General features: G+C 40.3%; 1 protein-coding gene across 5 annotated transcripts in view; it reads left to right on the plus strand.

Annotated features, from left to right (window-relative positions):
• The first annotated feature begins 51 nt into the window (after window positions 1-51).
• Window positions 52-14660, plus strand: part of SKIC3 (SKI3 subunit of superkiller complex) — a 50964-nt gene continuing 36355 nt past the window's right edge. Inside the window, exons 1-12 of one of the 5 annotated variants that reach the window (XM_082074142.1) lie at window positions 52-155; window positions 314-424; window positions 806-904; window positions 2043-2144; window positions 2622-2765; window positions 3809-3900; window positions 4620-4695; window positions 6470-6610; window positions 8493-8591; window positions 8685-8793; window positions 10594-10737; window positions 12414-12515. In XM_082074142.1, coding sequence (XP_081930268.1) covers window positions 845-904; window positions 2043-2144; window positions 2622-2765; window positions 3809-3900; window positions 4620-4695; window positions 6470-6610; window positions 8493-8591; window positions 8685-8793; window positions 10594-10737; window positions 12414-12515 — 1069 coding nt within the window. In that variant the 5' untranslated portion in view covers window positions 52-155; window positions 314-424; window positions 806-844. Of the gene's footprint in view, window positions 156-195; window positions 425-805; window positions 905-1669; window positions 1742-2042; window positions 2145-2621; window positions 2766-3808; window positions 3901-4619; window positions 4696-6469; window positions 6611-8492; window positions 8592-8684; window positions 8794-10593; window positions 10738-12413; window positions 12516-14660 lie in introns of those variants that run through there. The other 4 variants (XM_082074143.1, XM_082074146.1, XM_082074145.1 and 1 more) reach the window with 4 other exon arrangements.

A 14660-nucleotide genomic window follows, 5' to 3' on the forward strand; every position in this document is an offset into this window, starting at 1 on the left:
GGGGCGGCCGGGGGCGGGAAGGGCGCGTGCGCGGGCGGGAGCGGTGGCGGGTGAGGGGAAGCGGCCGGGGAGGGCGGCGGTGGCGGATCGGATCGGAACGGATCGGATCGGATCGGATCGGAACGGATCGGATCGGATCGGATCGGATCGGATCGGTCCGTCGTGTCCTTCCCCCGCTGTGTCCGTCCCCGCGGGGATGGCTGCCGGCGCGGGGCCGCTCCCTCCGGCGGGCCGCGGGCGCCCGTCGCCCCGGGGCCGGGCTCCTCCAGGGCGCCCGGTTGTGCGCTGACGTGGTGTCTTCGTTTCTCTGTAGGTGAAAATGGAGCTCAGGCTCCGGAATGTCAGCGGAACGGTGTGTTTGTGGTGATCGAGGAGTCTTTACCGTCTTAGGAAGAGAATTTGCCTCCAGGAGCTGTTGGGCGACGTAAGTTTGACAGATTTCATTTTTCTTTCTCTCTCTGAGGGAATCTTTGGAATACACCATCTTCCTTTGTCCTTTCCTTTCTCATTTCTCCCCAGGCCTTTCATCCGCTCTTCATCTTTTGCTCTTCAACTGCTAAAAGGTTTTTTTTTGTTGTTCTCAAGTCTGTCCCTTTTTCAGCCTTTTTCAGTGCCTGCACCATCAGCGTTGTTTCTCAACCTTAGTTTTGACTGTGGTGTTTCTAAAGTGGATTTGAGGCAAAAAAATTACCATATGCATCAAAATACTGCATGATTATGGCAGATTTCAGGAGCATGAATACCTCTGTGATGCGTCCTTTGATGCTTTTTCCTTTTGGGTGTACGGACACGGTGTGTGCTGTAGGTGTTGAGAAGGGTGAGGAGCATCGTGGCCCATGAATACATGCGACAGGCCGTGGTCCTTCTGCAGACTCCACACCAGAACCTGAGCACATTGTCCAGGGTAATATGCCTCTTAGGCACAGTTTGATGCTTAGTAATTCCTCTTTTAAAATAAAATATAGGCAGGGTGCCTTCCTAGCAATCACCAGCTGCATGAAGTTTGAGTGCTGGATTTTGCCCTTGGGACACGGCTACCCTGGCTGTACGGGCAGACTGAGCGATGAGATGCTGGAGAGCAGCTCTGCAGAAAGGGGTCTGGGGGTTCTGGTTGACAGCAAGTTGAACATGAGCCAACAGTGTCCCTGGAGCCAAGAGGGACCTGTGTTCTAGTGCATCCAGCACAGCACAGCCAGCCAGGCAGGGGGGGATTGTTCCTCTCTGCTCTTGCCTCACCTGGAGCATTCACTGTGTGCAGGGCTGGGGACGCAGGATAAAAGGAGATAAAGCTACTGGAGGGTGTCCAGAGGAGGTTACGAAGTTGGTGAAGGGTTTGGAGGGGAAGCCATGTGAGGAGCAGCTGCAGTCCCTGGGTTTGTTCAGCTGGAGCAGAGCAGACTGAGGGCAGAGCTCATGGGCTGCAGGTTCCTCAGCAGGAGCAGGAGGGGCAGGGTGAGCTCTGCTCTGTGACAGTGACAGAGCCCAGGGAACGGCAGCAGATGTGCCAGGGAGGGTCAGTGGGACATGAGGAAAAGGTTCTTCCCCCAGAGGTGCTGGACACTGAACAGGCTCCCCAGGGAGGTGTCCTGGCCCCAACCTGACAGTGTTCAAGAAGAGACTGGACAATGTCCTCAGACACATGGTGTGACCTGTGGGGTTGTCATTGCAGGGACAGGAGTTGGACTTCATGATCCCGTGGGTCCTTCCAGCACGGGAGGTTCTGTGATTCTAGGAGTCTAAGGTGACTGCCATGTAACACCTTTCCTCCTGTTTAAATTTATCTTAAACCTTAAGTAAAATTTCATTCAGGGGTAGATACTTTGTGTCATTTAACTGTTTGGAATATTGACTTAATCGTACATTGAAGCTAAGTGTAAGTTACTAATTTTAACCATGTTGTTTGTTTCAGCAGTTTTTAGTGCTGTATGCATTTTGGTGTGTTTCTGTGTTTAAAATGCTCACTCTGCAGGTACAGTAGGATATTAACAATGTTTTGAGTTCAATATATCCTTTTATAAGAACTGTCTATATGTCCTTTTCAGTTAATAGCCACAATGTCGAATAAGGAGGTGAAGGCAGCATTAAAGAGTGCCAGAGAAGCAATACGAAATAAAGAATATAAGGAAGCCTTAAAACATTGCAAGGTAATTAATTTTTTACTTGGAAGGTAAAATGTTTTTGCGCATTTTGTTTGCTGTGCTTATACCCTTACAGCTGTATGGTGATGCGGAATGTCCAGTACCTTGTTGTCGTAAGAGCTGAGATTGATTTTTCAAATTTAATTTCATTGATCATGTTAGCTGCCCACACGTAAACTTTTGTTCCTGTTGCTTTTGCATTTGCATTTTATGTGGCAATAAGAATATTAAGTCTAGAATGATAGAGATAAAAATCCTTGGCAGGAGTTCTTTGATTGCTGATCTACAGATACGGTTACTGGCAGAAGAGTTCAGATATGGAGCATTCTCTGGTGTGAAAAGCTGAAGTTATTAATCTTAGCCTTTTCCTAAAAATTTAACTTTTTAACTTCTAATGTTACCATATGGAATAGTCCACCAAACTGTAAGGATAAAGTCAATGCATTTCATTCATCAGTTTCACTTAAAATTGTGTATTTCTAGGCAGTCTTGAAGCAAGAAAAAAATAACTACAATGCCTGGGTATTTATTGGCCTGGCAGCTGCTGAGTTGGAGCAGCCTGATCAGGCCAAAGGAGCATATAAGAAGGCTATTGAACTTGAACCAAACCAGTTACTGGCATGGCAGGTACGTGAACGTCCAGATTCACTTTTTCTTTCCCTAAAAATGTCACTATGGAGTTAAATATGGGAATAAAGCAGCACTGGGACTTACATCATGTTTTCCTGAGGCCCTTAGTTCTACTGAAGCTTTGGAGTGGCTGAGATTCAAATTATTTGTGTGTCCAAAGTGAAGCTGTGGGTGGCTGCATATGTATAGCAGGGTGAACTTCAGTTTCGGTGTATTTAATTTTGTGTTTCTTGTGCAGACCAGATAGCAGTGAAACGTGCAAGGGATAACATGAATACAGTGAGTTCATCCATGCTTAGGGACTCCCATGCTTGTAGCTCAAGAAACATTTGACCATGATTCTCTCATAGGAGAAAAAATGTTTTACCCAGTATCTTCTTTTTCCAGCATTGAGGGGTTTGTTACTGAATTATGTTGTTGTTACTTAAAAACAACAGTATACATTAAAAATAGCTGTGTGCTGGGTGGTGTGTGCATGGCAACCTGTAACAGTATTTATTTGCAATATGGTTGTGTTATTTGGAGACTTCTGAAGCATAAGGTTGTATGTTAAGTCTGTCTCTGGTACCATCAATTGATATTTTTCTAAGTTAGTAAGGTTCTTAGTATTTTAAATACAAATACATTTTAAAGTATAACCGTTGGTGTCTGATTTCAAGGTACATTGAAATTTCCTCAGTTTTGCAATCATATTCTGGATTTCTGTTACTGTACAAGACAGTATGATACTTGGGTATAGATCTTTTATCATATGACTTAGTGTGATTTGTATACTGTCTATTAGCAAACAAGATTTTGTAATATATGCAAGTTTCAAATACTTGTTGGTGTTAGTTAAGAAAGTGAGAAAAGCTTTTAATTTAAAATAAGTAGCTTCAGAAGACTGTACAGAAGTATCAATGTAGATACTGCTCAGAGATTTCTTCATGACATCATTGAAGGCAATAGAATAATTTTTACAGGCAGAACTTGCAGTGTTTGCATGGCACATAACTGTTGACATCAAATCTTACTTATTTTTAATATATATTTTTTTAAAGGGGTTAGCAAATTTATATGAGAAACCCAACCAAACAGATGCCAAAGGAGACTTAGCAGAAGTTTACCGAAAGCTCTTAGAACTCTATGAAAGGTAAAGGAAATTCAATTCCATAATTTAGTCTTAATATTTCTAGCTCCGTGAATGCCATTGCTGATACACAGGGTAGGATGTTTTTTGTTGTTAAACCTTGTCACAACAGTGGCTCACATTTGCTGTGCCTGTATAAGGTTTCTTGATCCTGTCTCTTTTGATAGCACAAAAACTATTGGAATAATTATACTTGAGGTTAGTAGTTTAGAGAATTCTGTGTTGTCCAATGTCCTCTGTCTAAACTCACTGCCTTTAAGCACTTAGCTCTGATAGTTCACTGTCTGCATTAATAAGGAGACTTATTTTTATCTGCTTTAAGATCACAGGTTATATGTCATCCGATTCTTCTAGGTACAGTTCTAAACAAGTCTGACTTTCAGCTGTTACTGGAACTGACTGGAGTGTTCGACTTGTTTCCTTAATCTGAAAATTGTTCAAAAAGAAAAGTACAATGGCTTGAAGTTTGTTTTGTTTTGTTTTGTCTTGTGTTTTGTCTTGTTTGTTTGTTTGTTTGTTTGTGTTTTTGTTGTTTTGTTGGGGTTTTTTTAAATCAGAGCAGCAACAAGTAAAACTTTTAGGGTGATCTGTAGTAGTTATTCTAAATATTTGTTTGGCAACTGAACCTACTAAAATTATTTGACAGAACTTGAAAAACATTACACTATTTTATAGAAAACTTAGCTTGTTTGTGTTGAATTTTCTTCCTTCCTCCCTTCTAGTGCTGACAAGCAAAAATGGTATGATGTGTGTAACAAGCTTGTGGACCTGTATCATCAAGAGAAGAAATATTTAGAGGTAGGTTGACTACTTTCTCTCCTAAGAAATTTCCCTTTAATCAAAAGTAACTACTCTTCATCAAGGAATCCCCATTTTTTTGGGCTACAGAGTACTCAGGGTCCCTTTGTGGACAACTGCTAGGAAGAAATTATTTTAACTATGTTCCTTTTTTTTCCACTGTGTAACAGACTTGGATGCAATCTGTTAAACTGCCAAAACTTGGCAAAGGATGTTAGTATATGGGCGGAAAGATTAGAACATCATTTTTCTGTTTTATTTCCAGAAGTCAAGCATGATACCAAATGCACATTTACATGTACATGCGAGTCAGGTGTGCTTTGCCTGGCTTGGCCAGCTCTAGGTGTCTGATTAGCCCTTCACTGGTGTGGTGATCGCTTCCTAGACTGTCCTTATATTTCATGCCAGGGGTAGGGTGGAATTTGTAAACAACCTGAACTCGATTGCCTGTGGCTGATTGCCCTTGTATGGGACAGACATGGACCTGCTGGAGAAGGGCCAGAGGAGCCCCAGGAATGATCCAAGGCTGGAACAGCTCTGCTGGGGACAGGCTGACAGAGCTGGGCTGTTCAGCTGGAGAAGAGAAGCTCCAGGACACCTTAGTGCACCTTTCAGTGCTTAAAAGGGGCCCATGAGAAAGATGGGACAGACTTTAGAGCAGGGCCTGTTGTGACAGGACAAGGGGCGATGGTTTAAAGTAAAGGAGGGAGATTCAGGCCGGACACGAGGAGGAAATCGTTGGCCCTGAGGGTGGTGAGAGCCTGTGCCAGGTACCCAGAGAGGTGGTGGCTGAACCATCCCTGAGACATCCCAGGCCAGGCTGGACGGGGCTCTGAGCACCCTGAGCTGCTGAAGATGTCCCTGTCATGGCAGGGGGGGCACTGTGGGTGCTGGGAGGGCTCATGCCAACCCAAACATTTTGTGATTCTGTTATTCTGTGTGTTGCATTCCATGCACAATGGTCAGGACCTGTATGCTGCTTCAGGGCAATCCAAGCATCAGCCCAGCAAGCACTCCCAGAGTGTCCCTGTCAGCGTCATTGCAAAGTAGTTGTGGCTCTGGTCGCTTACCACGAGGTGGAGCTGTTAAATTCTTGAAGGGTTTGACAGGAACGTTGCTTATAGTCTCTTTAGTAATGTTAAAGGATACATATTGTTGTAGTTATGCTGTTTACTCTTCCTTTGAAAGCGTTTCTTTCTTACAACATGGTGGATGGTCTTATGACGTCTTCTCACTGTTCCTCCAACAATGGAAAATGAAAAATTTTACATATCACTTAGCATCAGGCTCATTACTATTAATTAGCTCCAAAGCATCTTTATATACCAGTTTCTGAAATTAAATTCAATATTAATAGCATATGAAAGCAGACTTGCTCTCTGTGTAACAGGAAACTGCAAGTTAGGCTGCAGGGTCCTATTTACTCTTTTTCAGTTTTGTTGATTTTTCCACTCTGGAATTTCAACATGTACTGCTGCTGTTCTTCCAACCAGATTTCCCTTTTTTCTTCAGAGCTTATCAGAGGACTGTTCAGGTCTATTTTTACTGCTTTTACTGTTTTCTCCAGGAGCCAGAGTCAGAATTCACACTTTTGGTGTTGCCTCTTTTATTTACTGTACCTTGTAAGGCAGACAGGTCCCTCCAATGCTTTGGGATTTGTTATTAACAGTTACTTTGTTGTCTCCCCTGAGGTGGTTGAGTGGCCAGTAATTGGAAAGCTTGTATCCAGTTGTTTAAAGATTGGCAGCATATTTTATTTGCTTCCTGTTGACAGGTGGCTGAAGCATGGCAGAAACTGATCCAGATGAAACAGGAGGAAGGTACAGAAAAGGCAGAGCTTCATCAGCTTTGGAAGAAGATGATCCAGTTGCTGAAAGACAGTACACAGACCCAGGATAATAAGACCGAACAGTCGGTAATGTTTATCCCTCCTCATCTAGATACATACATATGCACACTGCAGCTGGACTTGAAGCCATAAAACCCCTACAAATCTTGCAATTTCATGTCTCGTTAATCTGCAGTAGTACTAAACTTCTCAGGAAAAGGTGTGTGATTTTAACTTCTGACAGAAACGGTGAGGCTGCAGCTGCCTGTGGTGGGCCTTATGTGGAATAAACACCTAAATCCAAGCAGTCTTCCTGGAACTCCCTCATTAACTGCCTCTTAAATTCTGCAGGAGCCCCAGTTTGCCCTGTAGCACAGTGTAGCACTGCAGCACAGTTCTACCTCTGCATGTTATGAGAAGCATCACTCATAAGCTTTCACAGAGTCTAGAATGTAGGCATTATTCAAAACAAGAAACTTCCCCAGAGGGTCAAAGAATTAACTTAACACTGTTTTTCCTTTGTACATAGTGCGTAGCATTGTTTGGGTTCAAATTTTTCTTTCTCCTGTAGATTTTAAGCTCTCTCTTCTTGGGAGAATGTCAAAACTAATTGGAGCAAACAGAAAGATAATGAATTACACTAATCCTGTGTTCTCTACGGCTAAAGTTAATTTTGTTTTATCTGGCTTGTCTGCTCTTGCAAGATGAACCTACTTCAGCATGGAAGGTGGAAATCACCATTCTGGTTGACAGTAGTGCTCCAGAAGGTAGAAAATAGAAATTGAAATACTTTCAGACAGCAGAAAATTGTATCTGGATCTCTACTTTTTGAGAAGGCAAATGCCTTACGTTATGAGCTCTTATAGAAAAGAGGTGCTGTAGGCTATACTGCTTGCCTTTTTGGGGACAAGAAGTTTCAAAAATAAATAAGATTACAAAAATATCAGGAATAGTTTTCACATGGAAATCTACAGTTCAGTTTACTGCAGTTTTGAGTAAAGCAGCTGAACCTAGAAGGATGTGGCGTTGAAGGCAACCTCCTATTTAGTGTTTTGCTTGTGACAAACTGTGGGCAACTTTTTGTTTGGCATGCTTATTGGTGGTGTAGACTCTGTGGTATCTGTGTTATCCAATGTATAAGGAGTCAAGAAATAGAGGACTAGATTTCCAGACAAGAGCAGAGGGAAGGGCTGACACCTAATCCTAGAGGACAGTAACCTAGGTTTTGTGCTACCAATTCCTTCTTTGAATTTTGATTAGGTTTGAAGAAGAGTCTATGTTCTCACAAATTTCGTCTTCCTTGTGCCCGTTTTATGTTATGAAACAGTGTATTACTGCTTCATCTTGTAGCAGACAGTTAATGTGCTTTGGATTCTATTTGAGTACTACTTTGTGATAAGGAACTTTGAGACTTTCTCTGTTCACAGTACTAGTGTAAATTTAATTGGTAGGATCTAGATAATAAGATGTAAATATCCACTTAACTATGGAAGAGCTGGAAGGCAGGTCCTGTAAGCAGCAGCTGAGGCCTCTGGGTTTGTCGAGTTTGGAGCAAAGGAGGCTGAGGGGCGACCTCACGGCTCTACAGCTTCCTGAGGAGGGGACATGGAGAGGGAGGTGCTGAGCTGTTTTTCCTGGGGTCCAGTGACAGGACATTTGGGAACGGCTCGAAGTTGCAACAGGAGAGTTCAGACTGGGCACGGGGAAGCATTTCTTTGCCGAGAGGGTGGCCAAACCCTGGAACGGGCTTCCTGGAGAGGTGGTTGATAGCCCAAGCCGGCCAGTGGTTGAGAGATATTTGGTCAGTGTCCCTAATAACATGATTTAACTTTCGGTCAGCCTTGGGGTGGTCAGGCAGGTGCACTAGATGGGCGTTGTAGGTCCCTTCTGCCTGAAATAGTCTATGCTATGAAGATAACCTTTTCTTAGAGTCACTGTTTCTTTCTCTCCTAATTATTTCTTATTTCAGCTTTTGACTGCATTTGAAAATGCGGTGAACTCTGCTGACCCTGTTCCTGGCGAAGACCACCGAAATCTTTACAAGGACTTTATTCAGTGCTTGTCAAAAGTAAGGTTATGTTAACCTATCTGCTTCAGTGAAGAGATGTAATATTCCATATCTGATAATTCACACAAATAACTTATTTTTTTTCCTTTCAAGTTTCCTCATGAATCAGCTAGATTGGAAAAGGCCTGTAATGATATGATGGCTTTGTATCCTTCTGCGAGTTATCCTTTAGAAGTACTTTGCTTGCACTTTGTTCAGTCGGGTGAGTAGGATGGATTTAGATATTTTGAGGGCTTAAGTTATTTGTTCCATAGTTTTGTTACAATCTTTTTACAAGTTTTTACCCTTCACAACCCAATGCAAGTGCACTATTTACTTCTATGCTATATTTGTGCCGGTACAGAAATGCAGTGTTTGGTCCTACGATTTGCTGTTTCTTAGCTCTGTAACTGAGTGGTGACTGTAAATTGGCAAAAAACTTCTCCATGTTAAGTCCAACTCTGGCAATGTGCAAAGTTGCAAAAAAAAAAGGCCTTAAAAACTCAGAAGCAGCGTAAATGAAATTTAACTTCTTAAGCTTAGAAGAGAGAGTGGAGAATGTTAACCAGTGCTCTAAGGCTGAAGATGGGCTACACTTAAGTTATTATTGACACAGAAAATCTCTTTGGGCAAAAAGACTCAAACATTTGTGAAACTTTCTTCAAAAGAATGCATGGTGAATAGGGAATAAACAGATCTGTTTAGATATGTGTTCTAAGTAGAAAAGGAGAATCAGTGAGGGGAACAAAAATACCATGGTATGTTCAATAGTGCAGGGATCTGAAAGTATACAATTGCTATTTTTGGTAGTTCATGAAAAACATTGCAATAGTCTTCTGTGCTTTCTCAGCATTTTCAAATATAACTACTGAATTTTGATCTTTCATTTTATTGTTTAAGGTGTCAGAAGTTGATTTTACTTCTTTTTGAAACAAGGAAAGAAAATCAGGGAAAAAAACCAGTCTGATTTATGTAAAGAGAAATAACTTTCAGCTTAGGTAGAAGAATGCCTTTTCCAGTTTTGACAGTAGGCTTCATGAAATAGTGAGAGAGAATTTTTCACTTTGACTGAAAAAGGATGAAGATAAATGAGTCCTAGACTCTTATTTCCACGTGAGGATTCTTTACAGTTGAAACATGCAGAAACTAATTTTCAAAGGAAAAGGAGCATCTGGTTGGCACAGTTCTCATACACCAATGCTCTGACAACATCTCACCATCCCACAGCCGTATTGGGTGGAAAGGATGGTGCTCCAGTTTTAATGAGGCTGTTTGTTTTTATCTAAGCCATTCCAACCATGTCATAGTTCTTCAAGCCCCAAACTTGTGGGATGGTAACTCAGATGCATTATTAGTCACCTTTACCAAATGCAAAACAAAGACAACCCTTATGTCAAAGGAGTCCTTATTTTTTTGAAGAAAATAGTAGTTCAAAGACTGTTACTGCAAGTCACAGCAGTTGCTTTAAGCAAGGACTGCCAAGTCTACAATCACAGCTATACACAGTCATAAAGACTTAGTGGCATCAGTTAAAATTAAGCTAAGATATTAAATTATGTGGTTTCAAAGCAAGACTGTTTCAGCAGGCCTGTCCCAGCAAATTCGTAGGCGCACAAGACCTACTGTGGAAGGAAATTATTTATCAGTGGCAGATTTTGACATGTGGGCATTTAGCTGGCTTACATGAAAGCCCATGAAGGAAATAGTTTCTATTTATAAGGAAATATACCTGTAATAGTTTAACACAAGTGGTTAAAAATTCAGGTGTCAGACTGACAGTTTTTCTTTGGTGGTAACTGGGTACTTAGATTACTGTGTGTTTTTCAAGTTTTGGGGGTGGAAGGTTTTGGGGGTGGAGGGTGATAAGTATGTAGTACCTTTAGAAAAAAGTTTAGTAAATAAATTTCTTACTTTGAGCTCAAAGGGTGAGGCTTGTATTTATGTAGATAAGATGTGCTGTTGCATTTTTTAAAATCTAAAACTCTGTATAATGGTTTGTTTGTTTGTTTCTTTTTTCTGAAAGCAGGTACTTTGTCAGAAGAGGCCCTGCATTATATTTCTAAGCTTTTGGAGATGGATGCAAGTAGTGGTCCAGGCATCATTGGTTTTGGTGTAAAATGCCTCCAAGAAAAGAAATACAAGGAGGCTATTAAGAGTCTTACTGAAGGTAAATGTGTAATATGAGCTGTAAATAGTCTATAACTTGAATATCAACGGGTTTATGCTGAACATTTTTGAAATCTTATACTTGCGTAGTAGTTTGCCCGTTCTAAGACCAGCTGGATTTTAAAAGACTACTCAGCAATTGGGCATTGAAATTCTTCAAAATATAGCTTTAAGTAGGATTTTAGTGTGATCAAGTTCAGACTTTTTTAAAATCTGAATGTTATTGGGGAAATACCTAGATGAAGCAGTAGTTACAGCAATACCAATTAATGAAGGAATGCAGAATTTATGAAGTAATATGTAATGCAGCTTCCTTAATCTAATCACTGCATATCTATACCTGAACAAAGGTGACTTCCCTTTAAAGTTATATCATTTTAAGGCCTCTTTAACACTTACATTAGGTGAACACTTATATTGGATATAGAAAGGGAAATATCAGTGGATTTTTTTTTACAGTAGCCTGATTTACTGAAGAGTTGGCTTACTAATCTGTAATAATCTTGCTTGTATTGAAATGGCAAAGCTCTTTGAAAATTATTCAGAAGTATACTAGTGGGAGAATAGGACTCTTCTAATCGCATGGTGTTGGGTGTGGGAAATTCAAAGCAACTTACAGACAAAGCTGCGTAAATAAACATTTGGGTTCTATGCAATCATGAGTCAGTCAGGCTATGCTGTGATATCCTGCATCCTTTCTCCCAGGTTTAGAATAAGATTGTTTCTGGAATTAGATTTTGAGATATTATACAATATTCTATGGCAGCTTATCCACAGTGGAAAAACATGTCTTGCCTAAAATCTGAAATAAAGTTTTCAGGTGCTTAAGAGGAAAAAGCCTTCCATGGAAAGCAAGTTCTTCTAGCTCACATGATCGCTGGATGTTTTGACAAGACATACATCCTGGTTTTGGCAAAAGATACATCTCTCAAATTATTTTATTTATTTGTTTTCACTTTTACATAAAATACTCTGCTCATGAAGGGGAGAATGCAAAGAATAAGGCAGTTGGTATCGCTAGAAATTTCTAAAGCTTGGAAATAATGTCTCCCCAGTAAGCCAAATGTTTGTATCTTAGGCATTAAAGCTTCAAGGCATTATTTAGTAGTTTTACATATACATATATATATACATATATACATATATATATATATAGATATAATCTCAGAAGAATCAAATACATTTTTATTACCGAATCTCTACTTAAGGCAAGTTTATCAAGAAGTTTCAGTGAAACACTCTTGCCGTCATTTTTTTACTGTCTTGAAGTTCTATTGGCGTTTTTCTCATTTCTAAGAAAGACTTTATAAAGCAATCTACAGGCTGCTGATGTTAATGTCTGGTCAAAGTGAAGGACATTTTTCTTTTTGAAACAAAAATGCACCTTAGGCTAGTGTTGTATATTTCCTCACTTCTTTTTCCTGTTTTTATTTTCTGTATGTGTAATGTTATACACAAAAGTAAGCCTAACAGAAGCTTACGTGCTTCTTAGTCTTTGTCTTACTGCATGGAGGCCTTTATGTCTAAAACAGCTTAAAATAAGACTCAAAGGAAAAAATAACTGCAAGTCTTATTATCTGATTGATAATGTGTTTGGCATTATATGGCAATACAGCATCTGCCAGCTACAGTGTCTTTGCAGCCTTTTTTAATTGCTTTTTTTTAAACTCTTACTAGGTTTGCAGAAGACTAGCCAGTGTCCAGCAGCATGGGATTATCTGGCAGAGGCACAGATGAAAATTCACAAACACAGGGATGCTGTCCTGTCCTGCAATCAAGGTAAATGTCTGCTAACTGTAAGAGCAGCTTCAGGGCTTCACCACTTTATGTAATCCTGCCGGTGTACACTTAGTCTCGGGAAAGGAGAAATTACTTGGCTGATTAGACCCAGAAAGCTGTCTGGTGGTTAATGTTTAAGAGGTTTGCATGTTCTGGTGTGCTTCTTCAGCTGCTGGTTGACCAACTCTGCCAAACAGCAGAGAATTGCCTGAAACCGCAAGGGCAGGTGTCACAGATTTTCAGCCTCATAGACTTCATATTTAGACTTAAAAGATAAGATTTTAGTCAGGTTAACATAAAATGCAGCAGTGTTGCATAGTACAAGTACATTTTAAGAAACCTCAGTGTAAATCTTCATCCAGGCAAGCTGGGAATGAGGGCAGTTCCTATGATCTAGTGATCCATATCTAATCCAAATTGAGCCATTATCTAATGGGTGTAATTGAAGGGACAGCCAAAGTGGACTTTTTTCTGAGAGGGACAAATGCAATGAAAAACTTCTCAATAAGGACTTGAAGAGATAAAAGTATGCAGACTTGGCTCAACAGTCGTGAGAAGTTGTTAAAACCAAGAGGAAGTACTTAGCAGCAAAGGAGATTCAAAAGGTCTATAAATTTTGGTGAAGGAAATGTGAAAACAGAACAAGGTAGGTAAAAAGAAATGTGTTGCAGAAAGAATGAAAGTGATGTGTTGTTTTCCCATCTGTGTTCAGTGTAGAAGAGCTCAGGGTGACTTCTACACCATGTACACCATGACACTTTTGAGGGGATTCATCAAACAACTTGTCTGTGATTACAGAATTAATAGAAGCTGCTATAAAACAAGACACAAAAAACTAATATCAAGGAACTATGAGATATTGACCTAGAAGCTGACTAAGGAACATAAAGATGAAATTGCTGAAGTACTGAGTGGTTTATGTAACTGTTTGCTTAAACTGTCTTGCCACCCAAATGCTTGAAGGTAGATAGTGTGAACATGACTTTTAAAAAGAGTTCTAGGAATGATCAAGGAAACCACCACCAAGTCTGGTATGTGTAGTGGTTAAATTAGTTAACACTGAAAGGACAGAGTTAGGGAATTTATGTAGAAATGTTATTCTGGGGGATAGCCAGCGTGGCTTTTGTAAAGTAAAGTTGTTTTTTTAGAACTTCTTGAAGGAGTTTATGAGCACATTGGTGAAGGAGTTGTGATATAGTCTACTCTGATTTCCAGGTAGTAACTGATAAGATCTGTTACAAGACTGTTAAAGAAACTGAGCAGCCTTGGTTTAAGAAGTAGAGCTGTAGCACTGAATGGTTTTGTCAGTTTTAAATAAGTTAATAGCTAGGGCACAATATAGTAACAATGATTATTTTCAGGCTGGAATGTGTCCCTGACACTTTCACTGGTACCTGTGTTGTTTATCCTCTTTTCTAGTCCTTTATGAATATCGAGTAATAAGGTTATAATGTTCGCTACCATTCAAAGTAGGCTGAAAAACTCTAAAATGAGATTACCGGAGGGGGTAACTAGGTGTTAAAATAATTAATAAAATTCCATAGTCGTAAGTGAAAAATCATGGAGTTGTGGGAAGAAATGTTCTCACAAAGCTGTCCTACAGTCTTGTTGAAGCAGATACCAGAAAATTATTCATTTTGTTTCTTTCCTTCTCCATGCTTTATAAGCAAGTCAAATATTAGGAATTATGGGGAAGGGGACACTTAGTGAGACAGGGCACCCACATCTATTTGTTTTAAGAAATTTAGCCACATGGTGAATTTTGTGTGCAGTTTTGATACCCGTCTGCTCCTTCTCAAAAAACAAAATAATAGTAGAAGTTAATAGACTATGAAAAAGGATGATCAAATGTGTGGACAATGCAGCATATCAGAACAAGTAAATAGCCTCTAAAGTCCTTTTCCAGCCTGGAGAAGAGATGATTTTGAAATCTGTGAATGAAGGTCAAGGGTTTTGTTTTCCTGTGCAAGGTCTGTTTGGTACCAAATGCAACTAAAAGCTGGTAGGCTCAGAACAAACAAAATAAGGTGTTTTTTTTCTCAATTTTAGTGTAAATTAAGCCGTGCAGGAAGTTTCCCAGAGTCCAAAGAAAGTGTGAAGTCTGAGAGAATTCTCGGGAAGGATTGCTTTATGCTTGGCCTGTTT

The sequence above is a fragment of the Streptopelia decaocto genome (assembly GCF_964273445.1).
Source record: "Streptopelia decaocto genome assembly, chromosome: Z".
NCBI lineage: Eukaryota > Metazoa > Chordata > Aves > Columbiformes > Columbidae > Streptopelia > Streptopelia decaocto.